General features: G+C 37.4%; 1 protein-coding gene across 2 annotated transcripts in view; it reads left to right on the top strand.

The window, feature by feature from the left end:
• The window catches only part of MDN1 (midasin AAA ATPase 1), a 92,351-nt gene that overhangs the window by 63,059 nt on the left and 12,257 nt on the right, over window positions 1-17,035 (top strand). The window contains exons 66-89 of one of the 2 annotated variants that reach the window (XM_064412642.1): window positions 650-885; window positions 1,524-1,619; window positions 1,854-1,948; window positions 2,360-2,484; window positions 3,587-3,733; window positions 4,010-4,119; window positions 4,571-4,644; window positions 4,834-5,029; window positions 6,511-6,667; window positions 6,791-6,937; window positions 7,330-7,456; window positions 8,333-8,438; window positions 9,463-9,578; window positions 10,621-11,100; window positions 11,622-11,848; window positions 12,196-12,342; window positions 12,567-12,739; window positions 13,107-13,268; window positions 13,397-13,534; window positions 13,798-13,939; window positions 14,148-14,317; window positions 14,541-14,684; window positions 15,346-15,478; window positions 16,100-16,422. In XM_064412642.1, the coding sequence (XP_064268712.1) occupies window positions 650-885; window positions 1,524-1,619; window positions 1,854-1,948; window positions 2,360-2,484; window positions 3,587-3,733; window positions 4,010-4,119; window positions 4,571-4,644; window positions 4,834-5,029; window positions 6,511-6,667; window positions 6,791-6,937; window positions 7,330-7,456; window positions 8,333-8,438; window positions 9,463-9,578; window positions 10,621-11,100; window positions 11,622-11,848; window positions 12,196-12,342; window positions 12,567-12,739; window positions 13,107-13,268; window positions 13,397-13,534; window positions 13,798-13,939; window positions 14,148-14,317; window positions 14,541-14,684; window positions 15,346-15,478; window positions 16,100-16,422 (3,971 nt within the window). Of the gene's footprint in view, window positions 1-649; window positions 886-1,523; window positions 1,620-1,853; window positions 1,949-2,359; window positions 2,485-3,586; window positions 3,734-4,009; window positions 4,120-4,570; window positions 4,645-4,833; window positions 5,030-6,510; window positions 6,668-6,790; window positions 6,938-7,329; window positions 7,457-8,332; window positions 8,439-9,462; window positions 9,579-10,620; window positions 11,101-11,621; window positions 11,849-12,195; window positions 12,343-12,566; window positions 12,740-13,106; window positions 13,269-13,396; window positions 13,535-13,797; window positions 13,940-14,144; window positions 14,318-14,540; window positions 14,685-15,345; window positions 15,479-16,099; window positions 16,423-17,035 lie in introns of both variants that reach the window. The other variant, XM_064412641.1, reaches the window with a different exon arrangement.

The raw sequence follows: 17,035 nt of genomic DNA, 5'->3' as shown, positions 1-17,035 counted from the left end.
AGTAAATTTTTGCAATGAAGTTCATTAAAGAATTGTTTTAAATTTAGCATATGTATATGAAGTAAAAAGAAAAAAAGGTATTGTGGGGGTTTTTTCCACCCTGAATTTAGGAAAACTTGATATGTAAATTTCCTAAACCATGTGTGAGAACTCAGAATCATCACTTCTGAGTTAAAGCACAGCTAGGTATTTCAGTTCTGATCTAATAAAGGCGTGCGTGCAATAAAGATGAAGGAGATAAGGACTGTTGTTTCTACAGTACTTTATTTTTTGTTTGCACCTGAGCCGTAATGTATGTGGGATTACTTTTGTGTTTTGGATTACTTTTTCACTGAGCCTTGCTTTATAGTAGTATCTCCGTGATGTAAATTTATATACAGACAATCTATTCTTCTGACAGGATTACAGCCTGCCTTTATGACACTCATTGTACTTTGATAGAAAAGTCTGATTAAATAGAAAATATAAACTCTAAGTATGTCTCATGTTCCATACTCCATCTCATTGTTCCAGTGTTACAGTCTTATATCCTTGTAAAAGATAACATGCTAAGGCTTGGGATACAGGGGGGAAAATCCCCCTAACTTTATCTATTCAACTGAAAAAAGAACTAAGAGCATGTGTGGTGTCTTTCTTACTTGCTTCCTAGGTGCTGAAATGAATGACAGTCTTTTGGGAAGCCAACTTCTGCTAAGCACTCTTCTTCACAATACCTTTTTTGAGGAAGTGACTTCAGATCTTGTGCTGCAGCAAGATGGCCCATATGACTTCTATCAGCATCCCAATATTCAGCAAGTCAGACAGTGCCAACCTGTACTTGAAAATTTTGCTAAAGAAATAAATGGGCTACTGCAGGAATGGCCAGAGCATCCTGTACTTGTGCAGGTAAAAACAAATATTTGGAGCATTTCAGGATTGCATTTGTGTGTGAATATGTGTATAGACATGCACAGACGTGTGCATACACATTGATATGCTTGCATAGATGTTGTATTACTTATGCAGATGTTTTGAAGTCATACCTGTTTATTCTTAAGAGGTATAGGTATTGCTGTGTGTATTAAGCTGTCATATTTTAATAATGAAATGTTAAGTGGAGTTCTGCCAAGTCTGAACTTACAGTTTTAAGCAGTCTTCAGTCTGCCATAGCTTAAAGATCCCTGAGGTCTTGCTGCTTCTACTCAGTTTTCTTCTGAAGTTCTTTCTTTCATAATGCTTTAGAATAATTATTTTTAGTCCCTCTTACAGCATCTGTTTTCTTCAGGTTGCGTTTCTTGGGGTAATGTAGAAACTCAGATTCCATATGAGCTCTTTGCCTTAGGTAATTTGTGCTCCCTTCCCCAGGTGTGTTTGCCTTACTGAACTCCTAGTGATCTTATACTAAATCGAGAAAGCAGATTAAAAATGTGAAAAAAAGAAAAAAGTTCTTATCTCTTGCGAGTTATGCTCATAGAAATTAACTCAGTTTCATGGCTTCTTTTGTTGAAGTGCAGTTACTGAATGTTTTTGGTTTTGTTCTGCAGCTGTTAGTTGTGATGGACAGAATCCGGAGTTTTCCACTTTCCAGTCCCCTCTCAAAGTTTCTGAATGGCTTGGAAATTCTTCTTGCAAAGGCACAGGTAAGAAGTCATCTATGGTCAAGTTCATTTTCTTTTTTATGTTTCCTTACCTCTATTTGGTACCATGTTACAAGCACGGTACATGAAAGCTGTCTGTCAGGATTTGGAGAAGTTAACTTGCTCCATGCTGAAAGTTTAAAGGGCAAGAACCCAGTAATTCAGAGTAATGCAATGAGTTTTGCCAGGCAGTGACTAATTTCTGGCTTTGTGTAAAGGGGAACTTCTCTTTCCTAGGACTGGGAGGAAAACGCTAGTCGGGCCTTGTCCCTGCGGAAGCATCTCGATCTGGTCACACAGCTGATCATTCAGTGGCGTAGATTGGAGCTGAAGTAAGAATTGTCCTTCCATGCTGCTTTTCCTTAGATACTGTAAGCTTTCATCTCCACATGGAGGCACACTCTAATACCAGTCTCCTGTTTAAGACCATGTAAAATTTTTATAGCCACAGTATGCACAATCAGGAATTAAACAATTCTACCTCAATTTCTGAGAAAATAAGCTTTTTGAATCTGCCTCTGATGGATTTTGCTTTACCCTCTCTTCTTTTCTTCTCTCATATTTAATAATGGTAGCAAAACAATGATCCTCAGAAGTTGATTGTATGTATTAAGCTTATGTGTAGATTCTTTCATCCTGCTAAATTTTCCATTAGTTTAATAGAAACAGGAAGCAACTTTTGGTTGTTTTGAACCCATAGTACCCATGATATTTTTGATTTATCTCTCCCTTATTGTTTCTAGTTGCTGGTCAGTAAGTTTGGACAATATTATGAAGCAGCATGTGGAGAAATCCACAAAACACTGGTTCTCAGTCTATCAGATGATTGAGAAGTATGTTCAAGAACAGACGGAGGCAAACACAGAAGGTAAGTGCTGGCCTTAAGAAAATGTAATGCAGTTCTAGTAATTACTAAGGATGTATGATTAAGGTCCTAAATGCCAGAATTTGACAGTGACCTTTCAGGTATATTTCTTTGCCCTGCAGTAAATTCCATGACCATGTAGGGTTTTCCATATGGAGTGAATTTGTATATATCTGTGAAACCACTTGTGGCTCATAGGGCCTGTGTTGTGATGTAAAGAGAAGATGTCTTTAAAAAGCATCTAAAAGAAAGTAGAATTGTGATAGCTGTACATCATGCATACACAAACATTTCAAACAGATTTGGAGGGTAGGAGGCCTCCATCTGCAACTGGAAAAGGCACCTTGTTTTTTTAGCTGCAGAAAGAATAATTCATATCCTGAACTGCTTTTAACATTCTGTATAAAGTCTAAAGAACTCTTTGAGTATGTAGGTTTTGGTACATACTGTCCTTAGCAAATCTGTCTGCATGTGTTCATGTCACATAAAATAGGGGAATGAGGGGCTGCCTCTCCCCAAATCTAATGGAATTGTAAAGATGAAAGCATTATCCTCTCGCTTGAGGCCAAGTTTCCAATCTCATGGTTACTTAACGCACTTGATGAGCTTCAGATCCTTCAGTTATATTACATCTCCAAGAGGGCATGTCTTCTTCCACAGATAATACTCCAAAGACACTGTATTCTCTACTAGATTCTTCTGATCTATTTCTGTCCTCATGACTTTGAGGAGTTAAGGAACTGGCAGTGACTTATTTGTTCTGTTGCTTATCATAACTAAAAAAGACATTCATTCATAGAGAATAGCAAATATTCTGTAAATACTCAGTGGATTCTGAAATTCAACATAAACTGACCTTCTCAGTCACTATCTTAATGCTGCTTCTTGTTCCCTTTCCTTTCTTGCAGTGTGGTGTTTGTTAGTTTAACTTCTTATTAAATCAGAATTCTTCCCCTCTCTGCCCCTTTCCTATTTTGTTTTGAATTTTTCCTAATTGAGACTCAATATTTAATTGAAAGTTATAAAGACCAGACAACAATTTTCAAGTAGATATTTTGGGGGGGTTTTTTTCACTCACTTTCTGAATTTCTGGTGCAATGTTCAGGAACTGAGCAAATGGATCTGAAAACGCTGGTCAGCACATTACAGGCTTTCATTGAAGGCTCTACTCTGGGAGAGTTCCATGCACGGCTCCAACTGCTGCTGGTTTTCCATTGCCATGTCTTGCTGATGCCTCAAGTGGCAGAAAAGGGTAAGTTGTTAGCATTACCTCTGATCAGTTATCTGTACAGCAATCTTGCAGACTTTCCAAACAGGTCACTGAGCTCATAAATAGAACACAAGCCAAAAGGGCTGTTTCACTGTTTTCGTGTTGGTCAATTTTCCCCATCTTTCAGTGTTGCTAAGCTTCCAAAAAGAACTGGGGTGTATTTATTGTAATGATACTGAAAAATGCCCTCTTGTAAAAGAAGGATGATGACAGTAATGATTGTTATTATTGTTATTATCTGTCCCTTCTCCCTTCTAGATGTTCTGTGCAGCATCCTGTGGAATCTCTACAATTACTATAAGCAGTTTTCAGAGTGTGTTGAGGCCAAAATCACTGAACTTCGTCAGCCCATAGAAAAGGAACTTAAGGTAAAAGAAGACTTGGCTCAGACAATGTATTGGTCTAACCAAAGGAACAATGGAGCAGATATTTGAATTTGTCTATAATAGTTCTGTTTGCCACTGAAATTCCTACTAAACTTAACATTTTCTTTAACAAGAATTAATTATTGAGGTCGGGGAGGGGGTTGACTGAAAGCTTTAATGTTTGATCAGTCCCATTTATCTATGAAGGTTTCTACCCAGGGGTGAAGCCCCTGTTCGTTTCACAACATCTGGCTATGCAACAGTTTTTATGCAGTGCAAATATTATGTTAATGAGATGCCTGTACAATAATTTGCTCACTTACTAAAATGTTTGGCATTTTAAGGCTACCAAGATCATGACAGCTGATAAGGTTTAAAGATCATCTTTAAAAAGATGGAAATAGTTAATTTTATTTACATAACTAATCCCATTGATTATTTATTTTCTTAATAGGAATTTGTGAAGATTTCCAGGTGGAATGATGTCAGCTTCTGGGCTATAAAGCAATCAGTGGAGAAAATACGCAGGTAAGCCAGAACTTAAAATAAAGCTCCCCTTTTTGAAACCTTCCTTCTAGATGATTTCTCTACGATGTTACATTGGAATGCAGAAATGTTTCTTCTGCTCATAACACAGTGAAAACATTTATTTCCAGCAGCTGAGAGATTTCCAGGATTACAAAACCCAGTAATTTTTTGCTTTCATTTGATAATTAGAACTCTCTTTAAATTCATGAAGAAGTTTGAAGTTGTTCTGGATGAGCCATGTCAGCCTGCCTTGGTGGAAATTGGTAAGGAAGAGCAGCTGAACTGCATGCAAAAGCAAGAAGAGTCTGACAACAAAGAAACCAAAATTCAGAGGCTAAACAACACATTGAGAAAGGTTCTGTCTGCTAGAACAGATGTTACCAAGGTGACTGAATTAGTTATTCTAAGTGTGGGAGGAACAGTTTCTCTATTCTCATCTATACATTGCTTTTCACTGATTTATGTAGGAAAATCTTATGTAAGTGTCAGATCTGTTGAATATATCATAAACTTTTTTGGTCTTACTTGTGTTCAGTGTTATGCAACACTGCAGATGGGTGAGAATGCAGCATGGAATGACAAGCATGGTCTGGACTGATCTGGTACTGTGTCTGTGTCTGATACACAGAGATGGGGCTGTTGCACATTTCATCTCCCATTTGCTTACATAGTGTCTGCAGCAATTTGTTACTTCTCTATTAGTGAGGTAAAATAGCCTGGGAGTTGAAATTATTACTACTCTTTTTTTTTTTTGTAAACAAGGACCCAAACAAATAATGACGTAGCTATAGGATTTGTGTGTATATGAGCTCTGATTAAATATTAAATCACTTTTGGCTTGAATACTAGTAAGGGAATGCACTATATTGTCATATGTTTGCTGTTGACTGACAGTTTGTGGACTGTGAACATTTGTCTTGGACAAGCTGATGCATGGTAAATCCTGTCCCAGAGAGGCTCAGTTTAGTATGTCTCAAAATAATTTGCCCAGCTCAGAGAGGAAGTCAGCTAATTTTCTTCCTGAAAGAGATTCCTATTCATATCATTAGTTTTTATTAACAAGATGCAGGGAGACAATCATAACTTGTCAGAATTTGGTGGTGAGTGGGAAATGCTGAGTTATCCTCAGCTTTGTTCCATTTCTTCAGACCAGGAGCAGGGCTGATCTTGCTCATGTCCTGTACAGAGGAGTAGAGCAAGGAGGCAGAAATTTAATGCAAATGTAATGTATTTGATTGATTGAGGGTTTTGTTCGTTAGTGGGTGTTTTGTAAGCCTGTTACTGATAATTAACAGGGTTATTGATTTCACTTCTTGCAGTTCCATGTTGTCTTCATTCCTTAAAGAAGATTGTTTGCATGCAAAAAATCGAAATTGAACAAAAAAAACATTGAAAAGCTTTGGATATGCTGAGGAATTAATTCAGTCATTTAATAATTTCTACTTGCACAATGTTTTGTTGTTCTTTAAAAACAAAATTTGTGTCAAGTGGAAAGTGAGTGAGGGTGTTCTTCACCTGACATCCTGGGGGCATTAGTGATTTAGGTTAATGCCTTTAAACTTGGAAGGCAGAGGAAGCTGACCTGAAGCAGTAATTACCTTTTTCATAGAGGTAATGACAAACACCTAAGACAGTAAGATCATAGCACCTTTCATTCACTTGATGTTCAAAACTAATGTCTGCCTGACATACGGGTGTTATGATTTTTCTCAAGTGTTGGTGCTGAACTGATGAAAGAATCACATAACGTGTTTTGGGCTTTCAGATGAATGCAGAATTTAGCCCTTTTTTAAAAGTGATTCACTTCTAGGGATCAAATGAGAGCTTTGAGTATTTTTGTATAATTTTCTTCCATTTTTTTTTCAGAGGGCACTCCCAGAATGTCAGAGTGTCATTACATTTCATACAGAATCTCTTCAGCATCGTTTGTCAAAGCTGACAAAGAAAATGAAGAAAATGTGTACAGCAGTTACAGAAAATAATTCATTCTTAAACCTGGTGGAAAATCTCGACCAGTTCACAGGTTAGATTTTCTTGTGATTTCCATACCACAATTGACCTCTGTAACATAAACAGAACAAATCACAGCTGCTTTGTGTACATTAAATTTTCAATCTCATACCTTTTTCTGCTGTCTTCTGTACAGGTGGTATTATTGTTTCTGTAGCTGAACTTCAAAATTTAACATTTGATCAGACAGCAACTAAGGAGAAGCAGAAATCAGAGGCAAAGCATATTCAGATGCAAAAGCAAAGGGCTTTGTCAGATCTCTTTAAAAGCCTTGCTAAAACAGGTGAGTTTCCACTAAAAATGGGCTCGGTTTAAAAGTACAGAGTTCTTGAGCATTTTACTATCTTTGCCAATATATCTAAACCCACCATAATATGAGGTAAGGTAACACCTTTACCCTTCTCATTTATCAGCCTTTTCATATCTTAAAAATGATCCCTAACTCAGCTTTCTTAAAGGACATGGGGCAGTGAAAAGTCCTTACTGTACATAGGTCTATGTTAGTCTTCAGCTGTGTTGCTCAGCTACAATGTGTTCTTACATTACAAAACTTGTAGCCTGTTCAAAGACTTGTCAAAATAAGAACATTTGATGTCTTACTACCAACTGTGTGAGTGACATTTTTCATGTGAAAAACGAGGGCATCAAAGGATGTGTGCTGAAATGCCGTTCTAGGTTTGTCGTACCGGAAAGGTCTCTCTTGGTCCCGTTCAAAAGACTGCCAGCAGGTTCTGTACCTCCGTCCCCTGGACATGCGCAGTGCCTTGGCTGCAGTGGGCTGTACCCATGAACTGGATGCCACGTATGTACCCAGGACTTCTTACCCTCAGACTGTGTGAATTGCAGCTGTAATATAGAGAATTTATGGCATGTTGATTTAGACTGCCATTTCTGGACAGTAATTGATTTAGGATTTTGCATATTCCCTTCCTCCCATTACATCTCAGTTTGGTATGTACAACTGAGTAAGGATTGGGGGTTTTTTTCATTTAATTTTTTTTTCTATATTTGCACTTTACCAACTGTACCCTCAGTTTCATTCTTTCCCTAAATTAGATTTCAGTTAGTCCTCCACTGTCCAGCCTTACCTGGGATGATTTGCTAGCAGTATATCAGAGTATAAACTGCTTTTGATTTTATTGAAGGTGAGCTGTGATTTTCAGGGATTTCTTCATTGTTTTGTTTTCAATTAATGGGATATTTCAGGAGAAAATACATATACTTCAAAGTGGGCATTACTGGAAAAGCTTTCTTAGAGGAAAGATGTTTTTGCAGATTTTTTTTTAAATTGCTTTTCTGTCAAGTGCTTTTTTTGTCATTGAGGCATGCTGGTTATTGTCCTGGGATGTTGTAAGCATTTAGTTTATGTATCAGATGAAAAGAAAGGCTGGATTTAGCTGCAGAGGGGGGAAAGAAAAACAATATCACAATTAAAGCACTAAATGGTATTCAAAAATAGAGATCTTGCTGCTATTGCCTTAGGGTTTCCTTAGAAGTTATTTTTAAATTTACACGTTTTCTTAAAACTAGAATATTTTTAGAGAAAATTAAGAATTGCAAGATCAATGCATTTTCAAAACAACAAATTTCAGGCAAAATGGTTGTGTTGAAGAGCTGACCTGGTGGCTCCAGCATGCTGTGGTTATTTTTAGTACCATACTTCTTTGTGCTCTGCCAGGTTGCTGACAGAGATTTCTTCTGCCTGGGAGGGATGCCAGAAGTACTTCTATCGGTCACTTGCACGTCACTCTCGGCTCCAGACAGCCTTGTTAGCACCTGCCAAGGTAAAACCAGCAAAGTAAAACCAGAATCTTAGTTCTGTTAACTTCATTTTACCAGCTTGGACTGAAATTTCCAGTCGTAAAAAAGTAATAATGGGAGATAATGCTGTTGTTGTGTGATATGATACTATGACACTTTCATAGCTCTCATTAAATGCAGCATGTTGAAACCTGCTGTTTTATGAAGGGACAGAATTGGTTTAGGGAAAGAAGTTAATGATCAGTTCAGCATACAGTATTTTTCATCCCAGCAAATTCCTAATTGCCTAATTTTTGTGTATGAAGAAATTCATGAAATGCTGAATCCTAACTTGTAAGGAAAATAATCCCAGTGTTACTCAGTGTTCTTGAAGAAATCAGTTGATAGTGATAATTGGAGTCTGTGTCCAACACAAAAAGTGCTAATATATTTCTTCATTTAAAGATTGGTCTGAAATCACTAGAACAGACAAATGATCTCTGCCATACGAGAACCACTTTTCCAGAATTTCAGAAAAAAAGCATCTCTTCCAGATATTCTTCCTCTCACTATGCTTTACCCCTTGTTCTACAACATGTTCTTATCAAAGTCACATCTGATACTGAATACAAACAGTGGAATGTGACTGTGATCAGTTTTGCTCTGTGTTGTGACCATTTATTCTGAGCTTTAAGATGTCACCACTTTTAATGAAAAGAGTGAAAGTAATTGTCAGTATATCTCGTCAAATGAATGGTTGTAGCATTGGTAATGAATGTAAAGCATTTAGGCTGGTAACTCTTCAGACTTTAGTCATTATTTATATAAGGTAGATTTAATACTGAAACCAAATTTCTGATAAGAATTGCTGCAGTGGAGTGAAATGTAATGTGAGTGACTGTTGCAGAAGTTACTTGAAAGGCAAATTTGTATGCAAATTTTGTAAGGCTTGTTCAATTAAACCATAATCTTTCAGTCTGCTCAGAGAAATGAAGGCACACAGACTGCTATTGTCTTGTTGTTCATCTAACTCTTCCCTCCCACTTTTTCTGTCTCTGTTTTGTTCAGGATATTGGACTAGGGAGCATTGAACGCTGCAAAGGGTTCACTGCACACCTCATGCAGATGCTTGTGAGACAGAGGCGCTCTCTTACTGCACTGACAGAACAGTGGATCTCGCTCAGGTATTTTCTTCTTTCCAACTTTCAACATTTCCACCGTTGAAATGTTGGAAAGAAGTTTTGACAGTGAGCAATCAGTTCAAGAAAGATGGAAAATAAAGTAGAAGAAAATAACTTTTTCCTTTGCTTCCCTGTATTTATCTTCCCCTCAATTTAAGCCTAGATAGAAAGGATTTAAGTTTATCCTATCACTGTAGCCAGTATTTTAGAATCAAAATAATGTTCTAGAACAAGTAAGGCATGTATGTGAACTAATTCCTGAACTTAATTACACAGTTAAACCATTAAACTTACAGATTGTTAAATCTCTCTCATTTGGTCTTGGCCTAAGTTAATTTTACTTACATTCAAGTTGTTGGCTTAACTTAGGGCAAATAAATGGTCTGGATGGTATTTTGAGCCAAAACAAATAAAGCATCAACAACTTACAAAGAAAAATTCTAGGAAGGTGGGGCATCCTGGATGTTGTAAAAGAAAAGTGTGTAAGAATCTTTCTTACTCTGTGTGAAAGAGTAAGAAAGATTCTTACTCATTTCATTGCTTGAGTCATTGGAGTCATTGCAATTGCCACCTTTGTTGAGCATATTTGTACTTAGCACTCTGTAGTCCATAAAACTTCTAGAAGTCAGGTTAGGAGCTAGTACTTTTGTACAGAGAAGGAATTCTGGACTGGCGATTACTAGTGCAAAATTTGTTCTAATGCCAGTAAACTTGAAAAAAATCAGTAAACAGAAAACCCCAATTAAACAAACTCTTCAGCTTTACAGTCACAGAAATAGCAAAACTTTCAGGACACTTACCTGCATTACTATGACTTTCATAGCAAATCAGATTTCCAGGGCTTCGTAGTATTTCATAATTCAGGGAGGGAAAAAAAATCACTGATTAACTTTAAAAAAAACCAAACAGCTATTGTTTTAGTTTTTCCATGAGAAGTTATTATCTAGATTAAAAAAAATTAATTTAGTTAAAGATAGATCTTTTTAAAATGAAGTACAACATAAAACTCAGTGATTATAACTTCTCTTTCTTTCTTCTTAACTAGGAACCTCCTGAGCTGTATACAAGAGATAGATTCTCGGTTGACTGCTGACGGAGACTACAATGCAGCATTTCCTCCTCAAGACAGTATTCAGTGCTGGACAGACAGACTGCAGCAGCTCTGCATGCAGTGTGTGATGGTTCTCGAGGAGCTGTCCTGGTTTATCCAGTGCTGCCCAAAAGAGGAGACAGCCACGTGCAGTGACAGTGAAAGGACCGATGTCAAACCCAGCATTGCTCAGAGTTCAGTCCCTGAAATGGGAGATGTTCTTGCAGGAATACCTGACCTGGTTCCCTCAGATCTGAAACACTTGTCTCCAGTGACAGCTGAGCAGTTGCCTCCTGGGTGCAGGATGCGAAGTAAGGATCAGTTGTGGCTGCAGACAGCTGCACAATTGACTGCAATGATAGCAAATGTGAAGGCCATGAAAGCAGAGGTGGACAGAGCAAGACAACAGTCCCGTGAGACCTCCTTCTATTCTTGGTGAGTTCTACACATGAACATCTCTTCTTTATGTTCCCATAGTATGTGTGAAGTAATTTTGAAAATTTTCACCTATGCATGTATTAAACAGTGAGTTCAGATGCTCTTCAAACATTTTTCTGTTCATTTTTTTTGCAAAATGCAGTGTCTGACTCTTTTAAGAAATGTATGTCTTCTCCCACTCCCTTGACAAGTATAAAAAATTTCTGTCTCAGCTTCCCACTTTGTCTTTTGTCTCTCAGGATTTTATCCCCATAGCTCCTTAGCTAATGAGGTGAATTTCAAATATAAATTAAATGAAGAAATTTTCATTTTAAAATACATTTGCAGCCTATTTAATAACAATCTTCCAATTTTCTCTCTGCTTCAAACACTGTGACTATAAGCTTTCTGTCACATCTTTTATTTAATAAATTCAGAATGGAGATATGCTGCCTCTCCCTTATCCATGACCAAGAAGAAGTTTCATCTTAAGTTGGACTGTTGGTTCTTCTTTCAGTATTGTGGTATTTCTGTTGCAGGAGAGACTTTGAAGTTTGCACATCAGCTGTGAGTTGTTTGCTGGAAGTCTCAGCCGAGTTACAAAGCTTAGAGTCCCTGTTTCTTCCAAATGGGGAAGACATGGAAGCTGCAAATCAGATGGCCCTAATCAAGAGCCTAAAGTATATACAAGAGGAAGTTAATAACACATCTTCACACTTCACAGCCTGGAGAACACAGCTTCTTGCTTCTGTGTCAAATTACACTGGTGAGGATAATTTTTCTCCTGATTTGTAATGTTGGTAAAGACACAAGAATTTATTAGCTTGGTTATTGCTGAAGGCGGCCCTGTGTTCCTTCTGATATTCAAAAACTTCTGAAATGAAAACTTGCAAAATTTAGTCCAGACTATTTGTGCAGTATAATTTTTTTTACCATTTCTATTACTGATGGATCCTTCACCGTAGTTGTAGGTCAGGATTAGCAAGGAGATTTTTATAGAACTGTGTGGTAAAAGTTGCATGGTGCTGTCATTGTCCTTGCATAAAGAAAACATAGGAACCTGTAATCTGATGTTTACAAGCACGTAAAACTGCCTGTGTTATGGTTCAAAAGGAAATGAGCAGTCGGATGAAGAGTTTGTGGAGCAATTCTCAACAAAAGTGGAAACTGTTATCCGTGCTGTTCTGTATGCTGTTCAGTGTTTGGTAGAGAGAAAACAGGAAGGTGGGAAAGAGGAAGAGAATTCTTCAGAGGAAAATGGTAAGTTTGTCAATATACTTGAGTGGGGAGTAGAAGAGTTTAAACTATGCATACCTTAAAATTTCTTAAATAGTGTCAGTCAGTGGTACTAATACCCATGGAAATTGCTATTTTAATAGAAATTGTGTATTTAAACAGATAGGGTGGATATTTCTAGATTGATTGCTATAACATTTTTAGAATGTCTGACTTGATCTCCAATTTTTAATGTGTTTCAAACAAAGAGGATGCAGCCTTACTTGATGTGATTAAAGCTGGACATATAACTAAACTTTTGGATGAAGATCTGTCTGCTGATTTGGAGGCTTTACATGTGCAGAAGGCAATTTTAGGTGTTTCAGAACTCCTGGAAATCCTGAAATCTTACAGGGAAGACAGCACTTCGTATAAACATAAGGTAAAATTTTTTTTCATTACTTTTTTGGCTTAGGGTCTTGAGAGATTTGGAATTGTAACTACTTTGGTGGGTAAACGTGCATTGCTTCTTCTTGCCCCAGTGCCTTAGAACTAGAAGTATGTGAGAAACGGGGGACAAATAAAAGTGGTCTTCTGTAGTGCAAAAGCCAGATGTTCCTGTAGTAAGAAGACCAAGCTTTGGTGAAAAATCTAGCAAAAGCTCCAGAAATGTTAGAAATTGTACTTAAACTCACCTACTGATATTTCTGCTTTGAGCATCTGTTTTCAGTCACTGTCATGAGCCTCTCTGAGGTGCATGTCAGTAAGTACAAGTAATGACTGACAGCTGGTTTTTGTTTTAACTGTAGTTCTTCAACCAGTCCTGCTATTTGCTGATACGTCTAAAGCCCATGCTCTGCAAATATTCAGACCTCATCCTGTTCTACCTCACCATTTCACTAGCATCTCACAGGAGTACTGGAAAACTGCTTTCTGTTCTAACCAGCATTTTTACAGAGCTTGCTCTGAAGGTAAGTTATTAGAGATAACAGTGGCTTTATGGCAAGCATAGTTAATGTGTAAAAGTCTTGAGTAGAAAGTAAGCTGAAAAATGTACTTGCTACTGAAGAAGATTTTAAGTTTCTGTTCTCCTTTGCAGGGATTTTGTCTGCCAAAAGAGTTACTTGAAGATGAAGCAGGAGAGGGAGCAACAGAGTTCCATGACTATGAGGATGGTGGTATTGGAGAAGGGGAAGGCAAGAAGGATGTGAGCGACAAAATAGAAAGTGAAGATCAGGCAAGTGTTTGAGATTGATCTAGTTTAATTGAAGTGAAACTGAAAAAGCTCTTTGAGATCCCTTATGTGGATGTCTTAGGTGAAAAGAAACACAAAGTTATCTTCAGTCTCCTGTTTGTGTTGGCTTTTATCTTTATCAGCTTATAAATCTTGTTGTAATCCTTTTAATATCACAATATGTTTGTGTGTGTTTTAATATGCTTATGAAACTTTTAATATATAGGCAAGATCCCTTGTAATTTTGAGCTTTACCAATGATTTAGATAGAAGACAGTTTTCGAAAAGGGGAAGAGAAGGAGAAAGAGGATCAAGATTCTAAACCAGACATTGAAGGAGAAGACAATGCAATTGAAATGTCTGAAGACTTTGAAGGAAAGATGCATGATGGAGAATTGGAGAAAAAAGGTTTGATTCTTCCACTATGGCCAACTTATAAGAAAAGTTATAGATCAGTCCAGTAATGATTGATGCTTTCCTGTAACATGTGCATGTGTGTCTTTTTCAGCATGATAAAATTAAGGTTCAAAGTATGATTGCTTATTTGCTTCTAAAGTTAATAAAAACATGCACTTTCTCTCCTGTACTGAAACACATTCTGAACTGTACACAGAAGATGAGGAAAATTCAGATGAAGAAGAGGAACTGGATAAGCAGATGGGCAATCTTGATAATGCTGAAACTGATGATAAACTAGATGAAAGGCTCTGGGGGGATGATGAAGATGATGATGATGAAGATGATGCTGGTAGTAAAACAGAAGAAACTGGACCAGGAATGGATGAGGTAATAAGGAACGGGATGGGAGAAAAAAGTACCAAAGGAATTAACTCTGCTAACTTAATGTGACCTAGAATGGGAATTGCCTCTTTTAGCTCTTTGCCTTAGAAGGGGATAATTTCAGGGAATAAGTTCTGTTGAGTGTTGTCTTTTTTTTATTAGGAGATGATGTCACTGAGACTTTGAAAAGTGGGTAAAGTAATTCAGTTTCTTTTGGATTTATTAATAGGAGGATTCAGAGCTTGTTGCAAAAGATGACAATCTGGGGACAGGAAACAAAGATAATAAAAAACAGCCTCCCAAGAATGAGGAAAAAGAGCAACAGGAAGAGGACAGTGGAAATAAAGAGAAAATCCATGAACAAATTGATGAGGTAAAAATTATTTTGACTACATATAATATTTTGCTATTAAACCACACTCAGTTGCTCATACCATGTGTTTCTGAGAATTTGAACTGCTTTTTATAATAGTGAAGCGCCCTGAAAAAAAGTTCATTTCAGAATTAAAAGTAAACCATACTGTATGCATTATAATATACATTAATTTTCTGATTCGTGTTCAAGAAAGATTTTTTTTTTTTTTGGCCAAACCCTGAACTTGCAATAGCTGCCAAAACAGGCTTTACATTGAATTGATGTTTTGGTGGACAAAGCTTCAAAACTCTTAATTCTGTTGTGTAGCAACAGAAACACCTTAGTATGCAAGATACATACACCTTAGTATGTTGTGTAGCAACAGAAACACCTTAGCATCTCCAAGAGTACATATTCTGTTTAGAAAGTTTCAGCTAGGAAAATTGGCCTTTGAACACAAAACATGCTGGTTGTAAGTACCACCAATTTATGTAAATGCATTTGCTGAATGCATGATTATGTGTACCACTGGATATCCACTTTTAACTGATCAAAATGTAATATTGTATCCAGTATTTCTTTCTTGTAGAGAATACAGTAGTATCTTGTTTCCTGTCTTTGCCTATCCTCCCACTTAGTCCATACCTGTTATTTTTTTCCCCCATTCTTTTGCTGACAGCGTGAGTATGATGAGAATGAAGTAGATCCTTATCATGGCCAGCAAGAAAAGGAGCCTGAAGTTGAACCTTTGGACCTTCCTGATAATTTGAATCTGGAGAGTAATGAGAAGAGTGATGATGAGGAGGATGAAGGTACAGCTGAAAATCTCTACAGATTCCTAGATGAAAGCCACATGGAAGCTGGGGGGACAATCGCGGATCATAAACCATTTTTGTCTGTAGAAAGGAGAGAGATGGTGGTAGGATTCAGTATAACCACCAAGAAGCTGCAAATTCATTTGTGCATCGAAATACCAACATACCAAATGCAGGCCAGACAAGAAGTCAGCATGACAACACTTTCCTTTACTTCCCTTTCATGCACACTGTGGAGAATGCTTTCTCATGTTACCCAAGTGGTAAAGCCTGACTTAGGCTGGAATCTCCTTGTTTAATTGTCCAGTTGGTTTTGTAGTTTCGTTATATTTCTGTTATGCCTTCAAGTATTTGTACTCCTAAAAGTCAATTTGCTCTCAGGAATATTAGGTTAAAGGAAATTACTGGGAATTCATTCTGTTGTACTGCTAGCTAGAAATCATCTGTGACTTAAAGGAATTACGTGGCTATAGAAAATTCAGATTCTCTGTATAGAACTGAGAAATTGATGGGTTTTTGATAGACTGGGCAGTTTTATTCCATATACCTGTAATATTCACTGTGTCTGTACTTCACTGAAAGTTTTATATACCCTTCTGATTTTTTTTTTTAATCCAGAAGAAGAGAATGATTTTGAAATAGATGAGAAACCTATGGATTTAAATGAGGCAGAGAAGACAGAAGAACAGAATGCAGAGGATGGTGGTGAGACAGAAAGAGATGATCAAGACACAAAAGCAGCTGAAGAAGGCATTTCTGAAGATAAAGAGGAGAAGGAAGATGAAGGAGATAAAGAAGATCAAAATCATGATCAAGAAGAAAAGGCAGAGAACACTGAGGATGCAGAAGAAGAGGAAGAGTCACAACCACCTGATGAGAAAAAAAGTGAATCTGCTGAAGATAAGGGAATCCCTAATGAAGACCAAGGCCTTCAACCTCAGGTACGGTGTAATAAATAAAAGTGTGATTTTCTGTCTTTTTAAATTGCCTTATACAAGATTCAAGAAATTGATGTGATACTCTGAAACAAATTTGACATTGAATAGATATAATGTTAGTGACATTCTTCATCAGGATAACAAGATATGCATACCAAGATATGCTTATTAATTATGTGTTTCTGCTGCCTCTGTTCCTGCTGCCTCCTCGGCCTTGTGTTAGAATGGAACAGACTATTTCAGTTGGAAGGGACCTACAGAGATCATCTAGTCCAACTGCCTGACAACTTCTGGGCTCACCAAAACTTTAAGCTTATTATTAAGCACATTGTCCAAATGCCTCTTAAGCACTGACAGCTCTGGGGCGTTGACCACCTCTCTAGGAAGCCTGTTCCAGTGTCAGTGTTTGACCTCCCTCTCAGTAAAGAAGTGATACTAAAGTCCTAACAACCATTCGCATGAATCCTATCACTGGGTACCAGGGAGAAGAGATCAGCACCTCTCTCCCTATGTCCCTTCCTCAGGAAGTTGCAGAGCCACCCTTCAGCCTCCTTCTGTCCAAACTAGACAAGCCCAAAGTCCTTAGCCACTCTTTATAGGACATTGTTTCCAGCCC

Source organism: Passer domesticus, chromosome 3, assembly GCF_036417665.1.
Source record: "Passer domesticus isolate bPasDom1 chromosome 3, bPasDom1.hap1, whole genome shotgun sequence".
In the NCBI taxonomy this organism is placed as follows: domain Eukaryota; kingdom Metazoa; phylum Chordata; class Aves; order Passeriformes; family Passeridae; genus Passer; species Passer domesticus.
This window is presented reverse-complemented; position numbering and strand designations above follow the sequence as displayed.